The 17,692-nt window shown below is 46.0% G+C and overlaps 1 protein-coding gene across 1 annotated transcript; it reads left to right on the top strand.

Moving 5' to 3' along the window:
• Positions 1–936: 936 nt before the first annotated feature.
• ESS2 (ess-2 splicing factor homolog) lies at positions 937–17,130 on the top strand. Its single transcript, XM_058158596.1, has 10 exons — positions 937–1,184; positions 3,131–3,299; positions 4,662–4,757; positions 6,348–6,517; positions 9,030–9,150; positions 10,126–10,259; positions 12,088–12,190; positions 13,787–13,896; positions 15,001–15,116; positions 16,450–17,130. Exons 1-10 carry the CDS (start codon positions 1,029–1,031, stop codon positions 16,733–16,735), a joined length of 1,461 nt encoding a protein of 486 aa, XP_058014579.1. The 5' UTR covers positions 937–1,028; the 3' UTR covers positions 16,736–17,130.
• The last annotated feature ends 562 nt before the right edge of the window (positions 17,131–17,692 follow it).

The following is a 17,692-nucleotide window of genomic DNA, read 5'->3' on the forward strand; positions in this document are numbered from 1 at the left end:
CCTTTGGCTTTGCCGGCCACATAACGATAGAGACGTCTTCGGACAGCGCCGGCTCTTTGGCTTTGAAACGGAGATGAGCACCACCCCCTAGAGTCGGGAATGACTAGCATGTATGCGCGAAGGGAACCTTTACCTTAATAAAATAGAGCTAATTGTATATATAGATATTTACAGATTTAAAAGGGACCTTGCAGGTCATCTAGTCCAGCCCCCTGCCCAAGCTGGAGACCCTACATCTGCCTCTACCTAGGATCAAACTCACAACCTCCTGATTTTCAGGCAAGAGCTCAAATTCTAAGCCACAGCAGCTGGGTTTAAGTGTAACAGTATAAGCAATATTATTATTGGATTATATTTGATTACTGATAAAATTCTATAGAGGTTTCAGAAGTGAATATTATATTGTATATATTATGAGAATAATGGCTATAATTAGGGTGTATAATATTATGACTACTCAAAAGAGATTTGATACGGACCGTCGTTGCAGAAATGGAAACGTGATGTATAACAAAGGAAAATGTATATATTAAAAAAAAATATTTAAAAAATAGAAATAGAAATAAATTGATCAATCAATAATAAGAGATGTGTAGTGATGGCAGAGGCGCAAATCCCCCCCTCTCATTTGGCTTTTTTTTTTGGGGGGGGGAAGAGGTGAAATTAGGGGTCTGATTTTAAGATCAGCTAAACGACGACCCTGCAGGGTAGACTCGGTCAGTCGGTCCCAAGCCACTCACACCTTCCCGCTCCGCTGCAGCTGCGAACAGAACCGGAATCGACGGCGCGCTGCCCCTTTGCCTTACCTCTATATCATGGACGTCCTGACGTCGCGAGGAGGCGGTCCCACACGCTACGTTGGCCACCCCTTCGGGCGGGGGCGCGGCCTCGGTGCGCACGCCGGAACGGCGTACGTACGGGGAAGCGCTTCCGGTGTGCCTCCGGAAGTGGCTGTATTTCCGGAAGTGAGAGCCCGTGGCGGCCCGGGCCTCGCTTGCGTTGCTACGGGAGACGATTCGCGGGGCGTCATGGAGCCTCCGGGGGACCCGGCGGGGTGCGGCGGTTCGGCCCAGGCGCTGGTGCCCGTCCAGGCCGAGGCTTCCGCCGTAGCTCTGCGGAAGGAGGCGCCCCAGGAAGCCCCCAAGTGCCCCAAGAGGGTCCTGGACGAGGATTCCTACATTCAGGTGAGGGGACAAGGCCGGGCAGGCCTTCGAAGGACCCGGCTGGCCGTTGCCGCTCAGCCTTCGGGCGCTTTCCCGCCTGATTGGGGGCCCAGAGCTCTTTTTTTCTCCCCCCTCCTGGCCTACCTCGCAGGGTCGTCGTGCGGAGGCGGGAGAGGGGGGAGAGGAGGAAAATGAATAGGATAGAATTCTTTTATTGGCTAAGGGTGATGGGACACACAAGGAATTTGTCTTTGGTGCGTAGGCTCTCAGTGCACATACAAGCAAATAAATAAATGTTAAGCAAATAAACATTTTAAAATAAAAACAATTCAAGTCGGAGGACTTGAGTTATTGGTATAAATATTTATAAACGACTTGAATATATATATACACACATACACATACACATATTTATAAAATAAATAAATATTTTAAGTAGAACAGAATAGAATAGAATAGAATTTTTTATTGGCCAAGTGTGATTGGACACACAAGGAATTTGTCTTTGATGCATATGCTCTCAGCGTACATAAAAAAAAATACATTCGTCAAGAATAAAAAGATACACTTAGTGATAGTCAAGGTTACTAATGAGAAGATTAATAGTAGTGCAGACTTAGTGAATAGTTTGACAGTGTTGAGGGAATTATTTGTTTAGCAGAGTGATGGCGTTCGGAAAGAAACTGTTCTTGTGTCTAGTTGTTCTGGTGTGCAGTGCTCTATAGCATCGTTTTGAGGGTAGGAGTTGAAACAGATTATTGGCCAGGATGTGAAGGGTCTGTAAATATTTTCACAGCCCTCTTTTTGACTCGTGCAGCATCCAGGTCCTCAATGGAAGTCAGGTTAGTAGCAACTGCTTTTTTTGCGGTTCTGATTATCCTCTGAAGTCTGTGTCTGTCTTGCTGGGTAGCAGAACCAAACCAGACAGTTATGGAGGTGCAGATGACAGACTCAATCATTCCCCTGTAGAACTAGATCAGCAGCTCCGTGGGCAGTTTGAGTTTTCTGAGTTGGCGCAGAAAGAACATTCTTTGTTGTGCTTTTTTGATGTTCGCTGTCCGTTTTAAGTCTTGAGATATGGTAGAACCTAGAAATTTGAAGTTCTCTACTGTTGATACTGTGTTGTGTAGTATTGTAAGAGGTGGAAGTATAGGAGGTTTTCTTCTAAAATCCACCACAATTTCTACAGTTTTGAGTGTATTTAGTTCAAGATTGTTGTGGTTGCACCGCAAGGCTAGTTGTTCAACCTCCCGCCTTTATGTAGATTCATCGTTGTCTTGAATGAGACCAATCACTGTTGTGTCTTCTGCAAACTTCAGGTCATCTAGGCCAACCCCCTGCTTTTAAGGGCACTAGTCTAGATCATGTCTCCATCCATGTTTTTCTGATTGTTTTTATGGCAGTTAAGAGTGATTAACACATCTCCCAAGATTAAAGTAGTGCAAAATTCAAAAGACTAAATATTTATATTTTATAAAATATATAAATTATATACTATATATAAATTATAAAATATATTTATATTTTGTAGTTTATATTGCTTGTTGAACCTCTTTTTTAAAAAGGGTTTTATTTATTTTATTTTATTTTATTTTATTTTATTTGAATTTATATCCCGCCCTTCTCCGAAGACTCAGGGCAGCTTACACTGTGTTAAGCAATAGTCTTCATCCATTTGTATATTATATATATATATATACAATATATACATTTATTGCCCCCAACAATCTGGGTCCTCATTTTACCTACCTTACAAAGGATGGAAGGCTGAGTCAACCTTGGGCCTGGTGGGACTTGAACCTGCAGTAATTGCAAGCAGCTGTGTTAATAACAGACTGCTTAGTCTGTTGAGCCACCAGAGGTCCTTTTACACCTTAAAGGGTCAAAAGATAAGACTTCAGAACTGTGTCATCCAAATGTCTCTTGTTTTAAATATTTACTGAGGAACATTATTGGGTTTTTTTCAGAGCCTGGAAAAAATCATCCAGAGGGATTTTTTCCCCGATGTCGAGAAGCTGCGTGCCCAGAAGGAATACCTGGAGGCCGAAGAGAGCGGCGATTTGGAGAAGATGAGACAGATAGCCATCAAGTTTGGCTCCTCCCTGGGCAAAGCTGCCAGAGATACTCCTGCACCTTGTAAATATGAATGCCCGATCGGTTGATGGGAGTCGATTCATTGTGCCATCGAGTCATTTTTGGTTCCTAGCCACTCCATAGTTTCTCCACGAGGATCTGTCCCTCGCCTGGCCTTCAGGTCTCCCAAGGGTGCATTCGTTGCCCTTTTAACTGGGACTGTTCACCTCTGGTCCCGATGGCCGATCCATATTTGACCTCCTAGGACAGTGTTGGTGAATGTTTTCGGCACTGAGTGCCGAAACGGGAGTGCGTACCCATGTGTCGGAAACCAGAAGAGCAACCGCCCGCATGCGCGCATCGGGCGGCTCCTCTTCCGGTTCCCGGCATGAGCATGCGCACTGCCCACCTGGTCTTTCGGTTACTGGCACACATGCATGCGCGAAGACCAGCTGGCTGGTGCACATGCACGCGCCGGAAACCGGAAGAGCAGCTGGGTGCGTCTTATACGCCGAATGTAGCCCACACAGCTTCTCAAACGGAAGTTTCAGAAGCTGAAAGAAGCTTCAGAAAAGAAGCCCCCAAAGAGAGTTTCAGAAAAGAAGCCCCCAAAGAGAGCTTCAGAAAAGAAGCCCCCGAACAGAGCTTCAGAAAAGAAGCCTCCAAACAGAGCTTCAGAGGCTTTTTTTCTGAAGTTCTGTTTTGGAGGCTTTCAGAGGCAGAAAAAAAAGTTTTTTCTGAAATGGAGTTTCACAGGCAGGAAAAAAAAGCAAGGCACAGAGCTCCCAACCAAGGAACCTGTTGCTAAAATTCACCTCTGGGAACAGCTGACGGGGTATTCCGGGAGGCCAATTAGCTTTTTTCTTATTTTCCTCCCCAAAAACTAAGATGCATCTTATACTCCAAAAAATATGGGCCACTCCAATTAATAAAGGGGTGATAGAGCAAATAACATCCAGTGTATCAGAATAGAGAAGATAACCACTGCCATATAGTGGTCAGTATACTGGCTTAAGATTGGAGAGACCTAGGTTTTAAGCCCAATGCATTTCTTGAGTCCCCTGAAAAAGGGCAGAACATAAATTCAACAAACATAAAAAGAGTCAATCCTGAACAATGATGATCCATAGTGTGTGTCCTACTGCAAATCAAATTTGCTCGTAGTTTTTCTTTGAAGGGACATTGTCATTTGAAGACACCAGTCGATGTATAACTAATTACCAATTTATTGGAGTGCTACCTTGATTTTTTTTTCCCACCAAGAAACGAAACTTGGCCTGGTAATTCGCCTGCCCTCAGTCCCAAAACATCATTAGGCGAGCCGAAATTGAGTGTTTTGGGATTTTTTTCAATGGGGATTAGAAGTTTCAGAGCAATAAACTTTCTATATTTTATAAATCTGTGTTTTTGTGTTCCTTGAGACAGATGTCACCCCGGCAACCTTTGAAACCCCCGAAGTTCACCCCGGTGATCCTTCCGTGTTGAGTAAGCCCAAGTTCACCGTGAAATCTCTTGATGAAGGTAAGTAATTTGATTAGTACCTTTGATTGTTCCATGTACGGCCCTTTGGGTTTGACTTTGAGAGGGATGTTCCAATGACTAGAAATTATCAGTAGCACTTAGACTTCTATACCGCTTCACAGTGCTTTCCAGCCCCCTCTAAGCAGTTTACAGAGTCAGCCTATGGCCCACAACAATCTGGGTCCTCATTTTACCCACCTCGGAAGGATGGAAAGCTGAGTCAACCTTGAGCCCATGGGACTCGAACTCCTGGCTGTGGGTAGAATCAGCCTGCAATCCTGCATTCTAACCACTGGAGAGAGGGAGAGAAAGAAGATCACTTAGACTTAAATACTGCTTCACAATGCTTTTACCGCCCTCTCTAAGTGGTTTACAGAGTCAGCCTCTTGCCCCCAACAATCTGGGTCCTCATTTTACCGACCGCGGAAGGATGGAAAGCTGAGTCAACCTTGAGCCCATGGGACTCAAGTATTGATTACCAAACACAATTAGTCCTGAATAAACTTATTTTATTAAAGCAGCTGAGAATTAATCCATTCTCAGCTTAGTCCAAAACAAATTCTTCATAAATAGTCCTTCGACCGTATCACCAACCTTTGTTGTCTTTGGCAACCTGCCAGAGGCTTTTCTTGGCAAAACCCCCACAAAGTTCAAGAGACGCTGACAAGAAGCAATGGAATCAACGTTGCTTTTCCACGAAGAACCCAACGCTCATTGCTGTTCTTTTAAGCCTTATGGAGGGACAAATCATAATTCTTAATTTTTAACTTTTAATTTTTAAATTTTGAAATCTGAATTTTGGTGATTTTAAATTGGGGTACTGTGTTTTATTGGGGTCAATTGGACGGTTTTACATTTAAATTTTTAAAATTTTCGGCCGTTATATAATATGTTATTTTAATTTGTTGTTTTAATATTGTAGATTGTATATTTTAATTTGGCTGTACACCGCCCTGAGTCCTTCGGGAGAAGGGCGGTATAAAAGTCTAAATAATAAATAATAAATAAATAAATAAATCTCCTGGCCTTACTCCCAAGTTGTCCTTTTTGCTTTAGCTGTTCTTGCCTTCTGGCAGCTCTTCACATGCGTGCACTAGGAACAAGCTTCTCCTGTTCCTCTGCCTCTCTGCTGTCTGCCTCTGGAGGCTCTGGAGTCCGCGCATTGCTTCCAGATGGCCCTGGCCCCGTCTCTGCCTCCGAAGCAGAGCCCTCATCTGGGCCTTTCCCTGACTCCAGGACTGGCCCATTGTCCTCCCCAACCTCCTCACTGTCTGACTCCGCTGCCAGGTCCGCAGGCTGCTGGCGGACCACAACACTTCTTTATGTTCCCACAGCTTAGAGCAGGGTTATCCAAACTTGGCCCCTTGAAGAATGGTGGATTTCAACTCCCAGAATTCCCCAGCTAGCATGAGCTATAAATATGAGCAGGTTGCTGGCTGGGGAATTCTGGGAGTTGAAGTCCACCACTCTTCAAAGGGCCAAGTTTGGACATCCCTGGTTTAGAGGATCTGATCTTTCAAAGAACTTGAGTTTCTTAGCGTGTCCGGATCTTTTCTTTCCTTTCCCAATGGCATTTTCTTTATTTCTCAGGAGAAACGGAGGAGGAAGAAAACAAAGACTCCCTGCCCTGTTTGGACAACTTCTTGGCCAAACACACCAGCGAGGATAATGCTTCCTTTGAGCAGATCATGGAAGTGGCCAAAGAGAAGGAGAAAGCGAAGCATTATTGGCTTTATGAAGCCGAAGAGGAATTTGCCCAGGTAAGGAGCAGCTTTCTCTATATAAGATTTTTGTTGTTGTTCTGCATTTATTAAAGATGGCCCAAAGTCACCCAGCCGGCTTTCATGCCTAAAATGGGACTAGAACTCACTGTCTCCTGCTGGTTGGTCCAAAGTCACCCAGCTGGCTTTCATGCCTAAGGTGGGACTAGAACTCACTGTGTCCTGGTGATTGGTCCAAAGTCACCCAGCCGGCTTTCATGCCTAAGGTGGGACTAGAACTCACTGTCTCCTGGTGATCGGTCCAAAGTCACCCAGCTGGCTTTCATGCCTAAAGTGAGACTAGAACTCACTGCTTCCTGGTTTTTAGCTTGGTGCCTTCACCACCAGCTGGCTCTCTAAACTTGCTTTTCTTTTATTCTTCACTTTGATGACAAGATGACAGTAGCGCCACACCATTTCTTTTCAAAAGTGGACAGTTTTAAGTTGTAGAAAAGTAATACCGTCTTATTTTGCACAACAGACAACCTGTGGTTTCCGACTGCCTTTTTGTGCAGCTCCCTGTTTACCCAAACAAATCCTTTCCAACTAATAAATAACAATTAACCAACACCCCCCCCCCCCGAAAATTCTATTTTCTCCCAAGGCCCTAGACCAGGGGTGTCCAAACTTGGTCCCTTTAAGACTTGTGGACTTCAACTCCCAGAGTCCCTCAGCCAGCAAAGCTGGCTGGGGAATTGTGGGAGTTGAAGTCCACCACTCTTCAAAGGGCCAAGTTTGGACATCCCTGGTTTAGAGGATCTGATCTTTCAAAGAACTTGAGCTTCTTAGCGTGTCCGGATCTTTTCTTTCCTTTCCCAATTGCATTTTCTTTATTTCTCAGGAGAAACGGAGGAGGAAGAAAACAAAGACTCCCTGCCCTGTTTGGACAACTTCTTGGCCAAACACACCAGCGAGGATAATGCTTCCTTTGAGCAGATCATGGAAGTGGCCAAAGAGAAGGAGAAAGCGAAGCATTATTGGCTTTACGAAGCCGAAGAGGAATTCGCCCAGGTAAGGAGCAGCTTTCTCTATATAAGATTTTTGTTGTTGTTCTGCATTTATTAAAGATGGCCCAAAGTCACCCAGCCGGCTTTCATGCCTAAAATGGGACTAGAACTCACTGTCTCCTGCTGGTTGGTCCAAAGTCACCCAGCTGGCTTTCATGCCTAAGGTGGGACTAGAACTCACTGTCTCCTGGTGATTGGTCCAAAGTCACCCAGCCGGCTTTCATGCCTAAGGTGGGACTAGAACTCACTGTCTCCTGGTGATTGGTCCAAAGTCACCCAGCCGGCTTTCATGCCTAAAGTGAGACTAGAACTCACTGCTTCCTGGTTTCTAGCTTGGTGCCTTCACCACCAGCTGACTTTCTCAACTTGCTTTTCTTTTATTCCTCACTTTGATGACAAGATGACAGTAGCGCCACACCATTTCTTTTCAAAAGTGGAGTTTTAAGTTGTAGAAAAGTAATACCGTCTTATTTTGCACAACAGACAACCTGTGGTTTCCGACTGCCTTTTTGTGCAGCTCCCTGTCACCCTGTTTACCCAAACAAATCCTTTCCAACTAATAAATAACAATTAACCAACAACCACCACCCCCCCCCCCGAAAATTCTATTTTCTCCCAAGGCCCTAGACAATTCTCAGCCCAACCCGTGCGCCTGAGAAAACTACCTGCACACATTGTATCATCCCTTTGACTTTGCATAGAATAGAATAGAAAAATAGAATTTTTTTTATTGGCCAAGTGTGATTGGACACACAAGGAATTAGTCTTGGTGCATATGCTCTCAGTGTACATAAAAGAAAAGATACGTTTATCAAGAATCATAAGGTACACTTAATGATTGTCATAGGGTACAAATAAGCAATCAGGAGACAATCAATATTAGTATAAATCGTAAGGATACAAGCAGCAAAGTTACAGTCATACAGTCATAAGTGGAAGGTGATAGGTGGTGGGAACAATGAGAAGATTAATAGTAGTGCAGACTTAGTTTGACAGTGTTGAGGGAATTATTTGTTTAGCAGGGTGATGGCGTTCAAGAAAAAACTGTCCTTGTGTCTAGTTGTTCTGGTGTGCACTGCTCTGTAGTGTCGTTTTGAGGGTAGGAGTTGAAACAGTTTATGTCCAGATGCGAGGGGTCTGTAAATATTTTCACAGCCCTCTTTTTGAGTAGTGCAGGTCCTCAATGGAAGGCAGGTTGGTAGCCATAGTTTTTTCTGCCGTTCTAATTCGAAGTTCTAATCTCACAGCCCTTGGCCCCTCGAAAGCCGTGTGCAATTACCTTCGAGAAGTAAACCCACTCTGGGGGGGAGGAGGCCCTGAGGCTTTCCTTGTCTGACCTAACTGCACGCAGGATACACAGTTGGGCTCTGTGGAGGAGACGGCTGGAAAGGCTCAAAACGCTAAAAATATTAATTTACTCCTAGATACATGGCAAGATCACTGGGCGTGCATCCTCTCTTCCGTTCGTGCTTGCAGCTGATGGTGTTTTTCTCTTGTCATTTCAGCGGCATCAGGAGCAGCTAGCTCTCCCGTCGCTGGAGGAGCAGCAGGCCCTGGGGAGTGGCAAAGCCGGAGTAGAGACGTGGGAATACAAAGCAAAGAACTCGCTGATGTATTATCCACCAGGTGAGGCTGCTTGTGCTCCTCCTGACAAGGTCTGTTTGTTGTAAAAAGGGGAGCTGGGTAATAATGGTGTTCCCCCCACCCCCAAGCTTACATTGCTTACTCTTTGTTACTTGTTAAGACAGCCAAGTTTGGTCTGGTAGTTAAGGCACCAGGTGTTGTGACCCAGGCCCCAGGTAGGTAGTAATAATCTTAATCCGTGGAAAAACAAACTTTATTCGAACAGCTGGGAATTACTTCATTCCCAGCGTCGTTCAACTCTAAAGTAAAACAAATGCCTCCCGACACAAATTCCTCAGTCCTATCGCAAACCTTGGTCCAATTAGGCAAACTGCCAAAGGCCTTTCTTGGCAAACGTTCAGAAGTCACAAAAATAAAGGCAAGACGTAGACGAAGCTACCAACGTTATTTTCCGGCAAAAAGCCCAAACGCCGTTGCTGGTCTGTTTTAAGCCTTACGGGAGGGGCCAGTCATCTCTTGGCCCTACTCCCGAGTTGTCGTCCTGCTTTAGCTATGAAAACTGGCTGGGTGACTTATGGTCAATTATCAGAGGAAAGGTGAATTCTAGTCCTGCCTAAGCTATGAAAGCTAGCCGAGTGACTTTGGGTCAATCATCAGGAGAAGGTGAATTCTAGTCCTGCCTAAGCTATGAAAGCTAGCTGAGTGACTTAGGGTCGATCACCAGGAGACGGTGAGTTCTAGTCCTGCCTTAGCTATGAAAGCCGGCTGTGTGACTTTGGGTCAATCACCAGGAGATGGTGAATTCTAGTCCTGTCTAAGCTATGAAAGCTAGCCGAGTGACTTTGGGTCGATCACCAGCAGACAGTCTTAACTATGAGGGGCTATGTCTCTGTTCTGTGGGCTTGAGGTTGTCTCGCTCTTTGCTCACTTCTGCCCTTCCGCTGGAGAAAAAGGGTCAGGCCGCGTCCCCCCTGATTGGCAGGATGGTGAGTAATGAAAGCGCTGCGTCTTTTTCAGGAGTTCCCGATGAGGAAGAGGTGTTTAAAAAGCCACGCGAGGTCGCTCATAGGAACACACGTTTCTTGAAGGATCCCTTCAGCCAGGCAGTGAGCAAGAGCCAGCTTCAGCAGGCAGCAGCCCTCAATGCTCAGGTGGGTCCCCCTCCCCCTCCAACGACCAGGTCTAGGAAGTTCGTATCAAGCGTGGCAACGAAGCCTCTGCAGCCTTGCCAAATTCCTTCGAGGTTTCTCAGGGCAGGCAGGAGTCCAAGTTGTGACTTCAGCAAACTAGATGAGACTTTGCTTGACTCAAGGTTGGAATGCCAAAAGCAGGTCCTTTATATAGGCTGTGGGGTGTGGCTCCATGACTCAGCATTTATCCAGGCCTGCTCCACCCTTCCTTCTGCTGGCGTCGCCTCTCAGATCGCCGGAAGCCAGGGTCCTCCCACTCTGAATTGTCTTCAGCTGGATCTGCTGGCAGCTTCTGGGAAAGCGAGGGGTCAGAGGGAGCAGGTCCGGGTAATTGCACCACTTGGCTGACTTCCTGCTCTGACGGCTGCGTGGAAGGAACACACACAGTATGAATGAGCTGTATTGGATTTCTGTTTTCACTCCTTGACTCCTCTCCGGGCATGGGGCCAGGGCCGGGGGCTGGAGGCATGACAGGCCGTTCATCATCATTATCAAACTCCTGGAGTCTGATAACAGGCCCGGGAGGAGACGGGAGGGGCCTGGCTGAGGAGGACGAGGCACAACAGTAAGAGGGCTGTTTCTGCTCTTTCGAACTGGCGAAGGAAACAGATCGGATCAGACAAGAAATAATGGCAGAATGCGAAGGGAAGATGTTAAGGGTAATCTGGGTTCACAGCCAAGGTTGTGGACTGTTGAGCAGAGTACCCTACGCATGAAAATGACTTGAGACTGGTTGTAGACAATAACAGTCATTTGCAGACAAACTGGAGTTTGATATTCCTTTACTTTTAGGGAAAGAGGCAAAGTCATAGTCCAAAAACAATTCCAGGCCATACCCATATAAAGTCAGTCAGTCAGTCAGGGATGTTACAAATACCAAGTTTTCTTACCAACGTAGACTTGCACAACAAACGAGGTCTTTCAGTTCGGCAAAACACAGTTCAATTCACAACAGTCAGTATCTTGAGGAATCAGTAACTAGCCATGATCAAGCAACGATCATAAAGCTCAAATAAACAGTTGCAGCATGTCATCAGCTTACAATGCTGTAGCATCTCTGTAGATCCCCAACAAGTCATAATTTAGTAGTCCTTTTATACATTGGCTACAGAGCTCAACCAATCAGGATGCTTGCGTGATGCAGCATAGCCTTAAAGCAATATCATGCCTTTCTTACTGCAAACATACATAGTTAGTTTATATATTGCCTGGCCGACTAGTTAGGCAAATTACAATTTCCTGACAGAAGACAAGAGAAGGGGAATGAATGAAGGAAGGAAGGAAGGAAGGGGAAATGGTAAGCAGAAGAAGGAAGGAATGGGAGGAGAGAAAATGGTAAGCTGAGGAAGGAGAAGAAGATGGAAGAAAGGAAGGAAGGAGATGGAGGAGCAAAGGAAGGAAGCAAGGAAGGAAATAAGGAGATGGAGGAGGGAAAATGGTAAGCAGAAGAAGGAAGGATGGGGAGGAGAGAAAATGGTAAAATGAGGAAGGGGAAGAAGCTGGAAGGAAGGAAGGAAGGGGATGAGAGAAAATAGTTGAGGAAAAAGAAGGAAGGAAAAAAAGGAAAGAGAGAAAGAAAGAACGAAAGAGTTTCTGAACATTCTAGTTTACCTGGGGGGGGGGAAATTGGTTCCTCTGCTTTAATTCCATTTACCGAAATGTGTTTTGTGTTTTTAACAGTCGGAGCCTTTTCAGCTCTTTCCTCCCACTTTTGCAGGGTGGCAGGCTGCACCTTTTAACGCACTCTATAATTAACGCTAAGCGTTATTTCCTCTCTTGTTAATCCCAGTACAAACAAGGCAAAGTGGGGCCCGACGGGAAGGAGCTTATTCCCCAGGAATCTCCGAAGGTAAACGGATACGGATTTGTGGCCACGCCCTCCCCCGCTCCGGGTAAGTAAGAAAATCCTTTTTGTTGTGTTATTTTTTTTTTACACACACACACATACACACAGGGTTGCAAATGGTGATCCCGTAACCCTACAATCCTGCAACTGTTATAAATACATGCACCTGAATTTTGATCGCATGCAGTGGCAGTTGTAATATGTAGGCTGGCATAAATCTTTCTTTTTTTTCCCTGTGCCTTTGTAACCAGTCCCTAAACGAATGGTTGTTAAGTCAAGGACTCTCTGTAAATCATTACCTTTTGATTCATGATGTGCTAAATACATACATACATACCATATGTACATATACACACATCTCTCTCTCTCTCTCTCTCTCTCTCTATTTATATCTATCTATCTATCTACCTACCTACCTATCCAATCTACCTACCTACCTAACTAATCTATCCATCCGTCCGTCTGTCTGTCTGTCTGTCTGTCTGTCTATCTATCTATCTATCTATCTATCTATCTATCTATCTATCTATCTATCTATCTATCTATCTATCTAAACTACCGACCTACCTACTCTATCTATCTATCTATCTATCTATCTATCTATCTATCTATCTATCTATCTATCTATCTATCTATCTATCTATCTATCTATCTATCTATCTATCTATCTATCTATCTATCTAAACTACCTACCTACCTACTCTATCTATCTATCTATCTATCTATCTATCTATCTATCTATCTATCATCTATCTATCTATCTATCTATCTATCTATCTATCTATCTATCTATCTATCTATCTATCTCTATCTATCTATCTATCTATCTAATCTACCTACCTACCTACCTTATCTATCTATCTATCATCTATCTATCTATCTATCTATCTATCTATCTATCTATCTATCTATCTATCTATCTATCTATCTATCAATGTATCTCTACCCACATACATATACATATATACACACACACACACACACTACCGGATGTCCTTTGACAGAACTTGTATTTAAGCTCTGGGTTTTTTTCGCCTTCTTTCATATCTATGTGAGAACAAAAGGACTGTACTAATGAAGGAGAATATTTGTAGCTCAGGGTTGACGCGGGAGTTCCTTGGTGCTCTCTGAGCTTGGTGGTTTTCTTGCAGACGTTTCACGACCCAAACGAGGCAACATCATCAGTGCTACAAGGGAGTGGGGTTTGCTACTGATGATGTTACCTAATTTGGGTCATGAAATGTCTGCAAAAAAACAACCAAGCTCAGAGAGCACCAAGGACTCCATGGTGGTGGTCCTTCTCCTCCTCCTCCTCTTCCTCCTCCTCCTCCTCCTCCTCCTCCACAAACTCCACTCCCTTCTAGCACTGATGATGTTACCTAGTCTGGGTAATGAAACATCTGCAAGCAAACAACCAAGCTCAGAGAGCACCAAGGGCTCCTCAAAAGGATTGCTTTTATTTATTTATTTATTTTTAGGATTCAATATCTTCTCTTTTGTAATCATGTCTCTTCCAACTGCTCTGTAAGGAGAGGGATCCCTCACCCCAAATAATTTGAGTCAAGCACACTAGTGTTTAGACGGGCAAGCCAATGGTTTTCTGCCACATCAAGTACACTGATTGGCCAATGTGTCTTTCTAGGTGTGAATGACTCTCCTCTTATGACCTGGGGGGAGATAGAAAGCACCCCTTTGCGGCTGGAAGGCTCTGACACACCCTATGTTGACCGGACGCCAGGACCGGCTTTTAAGGTATTTCAAGTTCTAAAACATTCCATTGGAGTCTTATCCCTATACAGGTAGCCATCAAATTATGACCACAATTGAGCCCCCAAAATAGTTGAGTCAGTACAGCGACATCTGTTGTGGCCAGCGGCGGCTAGCAAAGCTGGCAGCAGAGTTGGACAGTGAGGAGGTTGGGGAGGAACATGGGCCAGTCCTGGAAGCTGGGGAAAGCTCGGACGAGGGCTCTGCATCGGAGGCAGAGGGGGAGCTAGACAGCAGCAAGGCAGAGAAACAGCTGGAGCTCTTTCCCAGTGTGCTCATGCGCAGAGCTGCCAGAAGACAAGAACAACTCAGAAAGCAGGGTCAACTCAGGAGTAAAGCCACACCTTAGAGATGATTGTCCCCTCCCATAGGAAACAAAGGAGGAGTGAATGGGGAGGGGGCTTTTGCAGGAAACCATTAGTTTGTTCAGTCATTTCAAGAGTGGCAATTTTTCTTCATGACTCTCTGTGCCAAGTTTTGCCTTGTACTGCATTTGAAAACAAGTTACGTGGCAGCCTGCCAAGCGAGATAAGGTCTGTGTTGATAAATATTCCTTTGAAAAACTGTTCGGAGAAGCCTTGCTGACTGTGAATGAATGGCATTCACAGTCCTGTAAATAAAAGGGGGTTTGCCGGGACCAAGACTCTGCTTCCCGCTTTTTAAGGGAGCCTAGGTCAGAACACCATTTGAACCTTATCCCTATACAGGTAGCCGTCAAATTGCAACCACAAATGAGCCCTCCAAATTTTGTTGCTTAGCAAGATGTTTGTTTAAGTGAGTTTTGCCTCTTGTTTTACTTTTTTGCCACAGTCGCTAAGCGAATCACCGCAACTGTTCGTTTAGTAACACGGTTGTTAAACGAATCTGGCTTCCCCATTAACTTAAATAGTTGAGTCGGTGCAGCGACACCTGACTCTTAATACGCCCTGATTTGGATGGCGCTTTTTGTGGAAGAGTTTGGGAAAATAGGTTCCAGAGCTGCTTCAGACTTCCTTTTTCGGCTTTCTCAGCCAATGAGAAAAGGGTAAGGAGGATTAAGCTACGGTCGGAAGGATCGGACTCCCAATCAGCTGGGTTTTTTTTCCACAGATCCTGGAACCCGGGCGCCGAGAGAGGCTGGGGCTTAAGATGGCCAACGAGGCAGCTGCTAAAAACAGAGCCAAGAAACAAGAAGCCTTGAGGAGAGTCACAGAAAACCTTGCCAGGTAAGCGATCCGTCAAGGTAGCACACTCACAGCTCTCGACAGCCCTCTCTAAGCGGTTTTACAGAGTCAGCCTCTTGCCCCCAACAGTCTGGGTCATCATTTAACTGACCTGGGAAGGATGGAAAACTGAGTCAACCTTGAACCGAATTCCTGGAGTGAGCAGTGAGTTAGCCTGCAGTACTATATTCTAACGAAAGGAAAGAGGAGAGGAGAGGAGGGGAGGAGAGGGGATAGCAATAGCACTTAGACTTATATACCACTTCACAGTGCTTTACAGCCCTCTCTAAGTGGTTTACAGAATCGGCATATGGCCCCCAACAATCTGGGTCCTCATTTTACCCCCCTCGGAAGGATGGAAGGCTGAGTCAACTTTGAGCCGGTCAGGATCAAACTCCTGGCTGTGGGCAGAGTTAGCCTGCAATGCTGCATTTTAACCACCGTGTACGGTGGATGGAGGGAGGATGGATGGATGGATGGAAGAAAGGAAGGAAGGAAGAACAATAGCAATAGCCCTTAGACATATACCGTTTCACAGTGCTTTCCAGCCCTCTCTAAGCGGTTTTACAGTATCAACATATTTGCCTCCAATAATCTGGGTCTTTGTTTTACCAACCTCGGAAGGATAGAAGGATGAGTCAACCTGTAGCCGGTCAGGATTGAACTCCAGGCTGTGGGGTAAAGTCCGCCTGCCCTACTGTATTTCTAACCACTGCACCATCACACCATCCTAGCTGCGGGCAGACCAATGCTTAATAGAACCTCTTATCTGAAGTTGTTCTGTCCTCCCTCGTCTCCGTCTGAATGATGGCTTAATTAGCTGTCACTATCAGCTCTGGCAGCAGAATAGCCAGCGTCTGCCAAGAGCCTCCGTTATCTTCCACGACGCTGGTGAGTCACCTAGAAACAAGCTTCAGCTCTTAATCAGTGGATTTCCCTGTTACAAAGAGACACAGCAGCTCTGGCTGCCTTTTATATCCTGTGGGGTGTGGCTCCATGATTCAGCACTTCCTAGGCCTGCCCCACCCCTGCTTCTGTTGTTCCCGCCTCTCCTGCCTACGAAACCTAGGGTCCAGCCAGGCCTGATTGCCATCAGCTGGGTCTGGAGGCGTGGCCAGGGGGGGGAAGAGTCAGGGGACGGACACCTCGTTATCTCCTCCACCTGGCCTGCCTCTGGCTCCTGGAGCTGAGCCAGGGAAGCCGGTGCTCCCAAGGTAAGTCCTGACGGCCCTTCCCCCTCACTGTCCAAGTCACTTTCTGGCAGCAGGCCCGGCTCGAGGGGCGCAGACACAACAGAAGTGCTTAATTTTGTTTTTCCTTTTTTTCCCCCTTCCAGCCTCACTCCGAAAGGACTCAGCCCGGCTATGTCTCCCGCCTTGCAACGCCTAGTAAACCGCACTGCTAGCAAGTTCACGGACAAAGCTCTCCGGGCCAGTTACACCCCGTCCCCTGCCCATGTGAGAACCCCCGGCTACAAGACCCCTTCTGCTGCCCTGCAGACCCCCACAGTCACCCCAACCTCCAGGACGCTCTCCCAGACCCCCGTGGCTCAGGATCCCACCTCTATTACGGACAACCTGTTGCAGCTGCCCAAAAGGCGTAAAGCGTCGGACTTCTTTTGACCCTGTGCTCTTTGTTGGGGGTGAGGGGGGAAACTCAGAAGTGGCCCAATATACCAAGACTGCCGAAGATATAACGCCGACCGTTGGCCGAAAGCACCAGGAGATGTTTGCTCAGGTTCCTTCCTGCCTTTGAACTCCTGGGTTGCCCCTAATCCTGGCTAGCCAGTGAGAAGGTAGCGGATGGAAACTAAGGTTTTGGAGTTGAAAATTGGTTCAAGCTTTTGGATCGATTGCCCAGGAAGACGGTAACCTGAACTGCTTGCGCTGCGCCGGCCCTTTTGAAGGCCGTTTGCTGGTTTGCATCGGGGTGCTCTCCTCTTGATTAAAGACAAACTTCACTTCAAGACCGGCAGGAATCTGGATCGTGGTGTGACTTTGGCACCTATTGTTGCAAGGTGAAAGACTGGGGGGGGGGGGAAGAAAGGGAGAGAGGGGGGAGAGAATGAGAGAAAGAGAAAGAAAGGGGAGAGAGTGAGAGAAAAAGAGAGAGGGGCGGAGAGAGTGAATGAGATAAAGAGCAAAGGGGGGAGAAAGAAAGGGAGAAAGAAAAGAGGGAGAGAATGAGAGAAAAGAAAGGGAGAAAGGAAAGAGTGGGAAGAGAGAAAAGAAAGGGGAGAGTGAGAGAAAAGAAAGGGGGAGAGAAAGGGGCGAAAGAAAGGGAGAGAAAGAGAGAGAAAAGGAGAAAGAAAAAGGGGAGAGAGAAAGGGGAAGAGTGGGAAGAGAGAAAAAGAAAGGGAGGGGGAAGAGTGAGAAAGAAAGGGAGAGTGAGAAAAAGAAAGGGGAGAAAGTGGAGGAGAGAAAGAAAGAGAAAGAAAGGGGAGAGAGTGGGAAGAGACAAAAGACAAAACGGAATGAGAGAACTGGCACCCATTGTTGCGAGGTGAAAAACTCAGGTGGGGGGAGAGAGAAAGGGAGGGGAAGAATGAGAGAAAAGAAAAGGAGAGAAAGAAAAGGAGA

Source organism: Ahaetulla prasina, chromosome 15 (assembly GCF_028640845.1).
Source record: "Ahaetulla prasina isolate Xishuangbanna chromosome 15, ASM2864084v1, whole genome shotgun sequence".
NCBI lineage: Eukaryota > Metazoa > Chordata > Lepidosauria > Squamata > Colubridae > Ahaetulla > Ahaetulla prasina.

What these genes read in the sequence shown, in the direction of transcription:
- ESS2 (XM_058158596.1), top strand. Translation starts at nt 1,029, where the DNA reads ATGGAGCCTCCGGGGGACCCGGCGGGGTGCGGCGGTTCGGCCCAGGCG. An exon ending in CCGAAGAGGAATTTGCCCAG is followed by an intron (nt 6,518 to 9,029) that starts GTAAGGAGCAGC and finishes TTGTCATTTCAG; the next exon opens with CGGCATCAGGAGCAGCTAGC. An exon ending in GCTGATGTATTATCCACCAG is followed by an intron (nt 9,151 to 10,125) that starts GTGAGGCTGCTT and finishes CGTCTTTTTCAG; the next exon opens with GAGTTCCCGATGAGGAAGAG.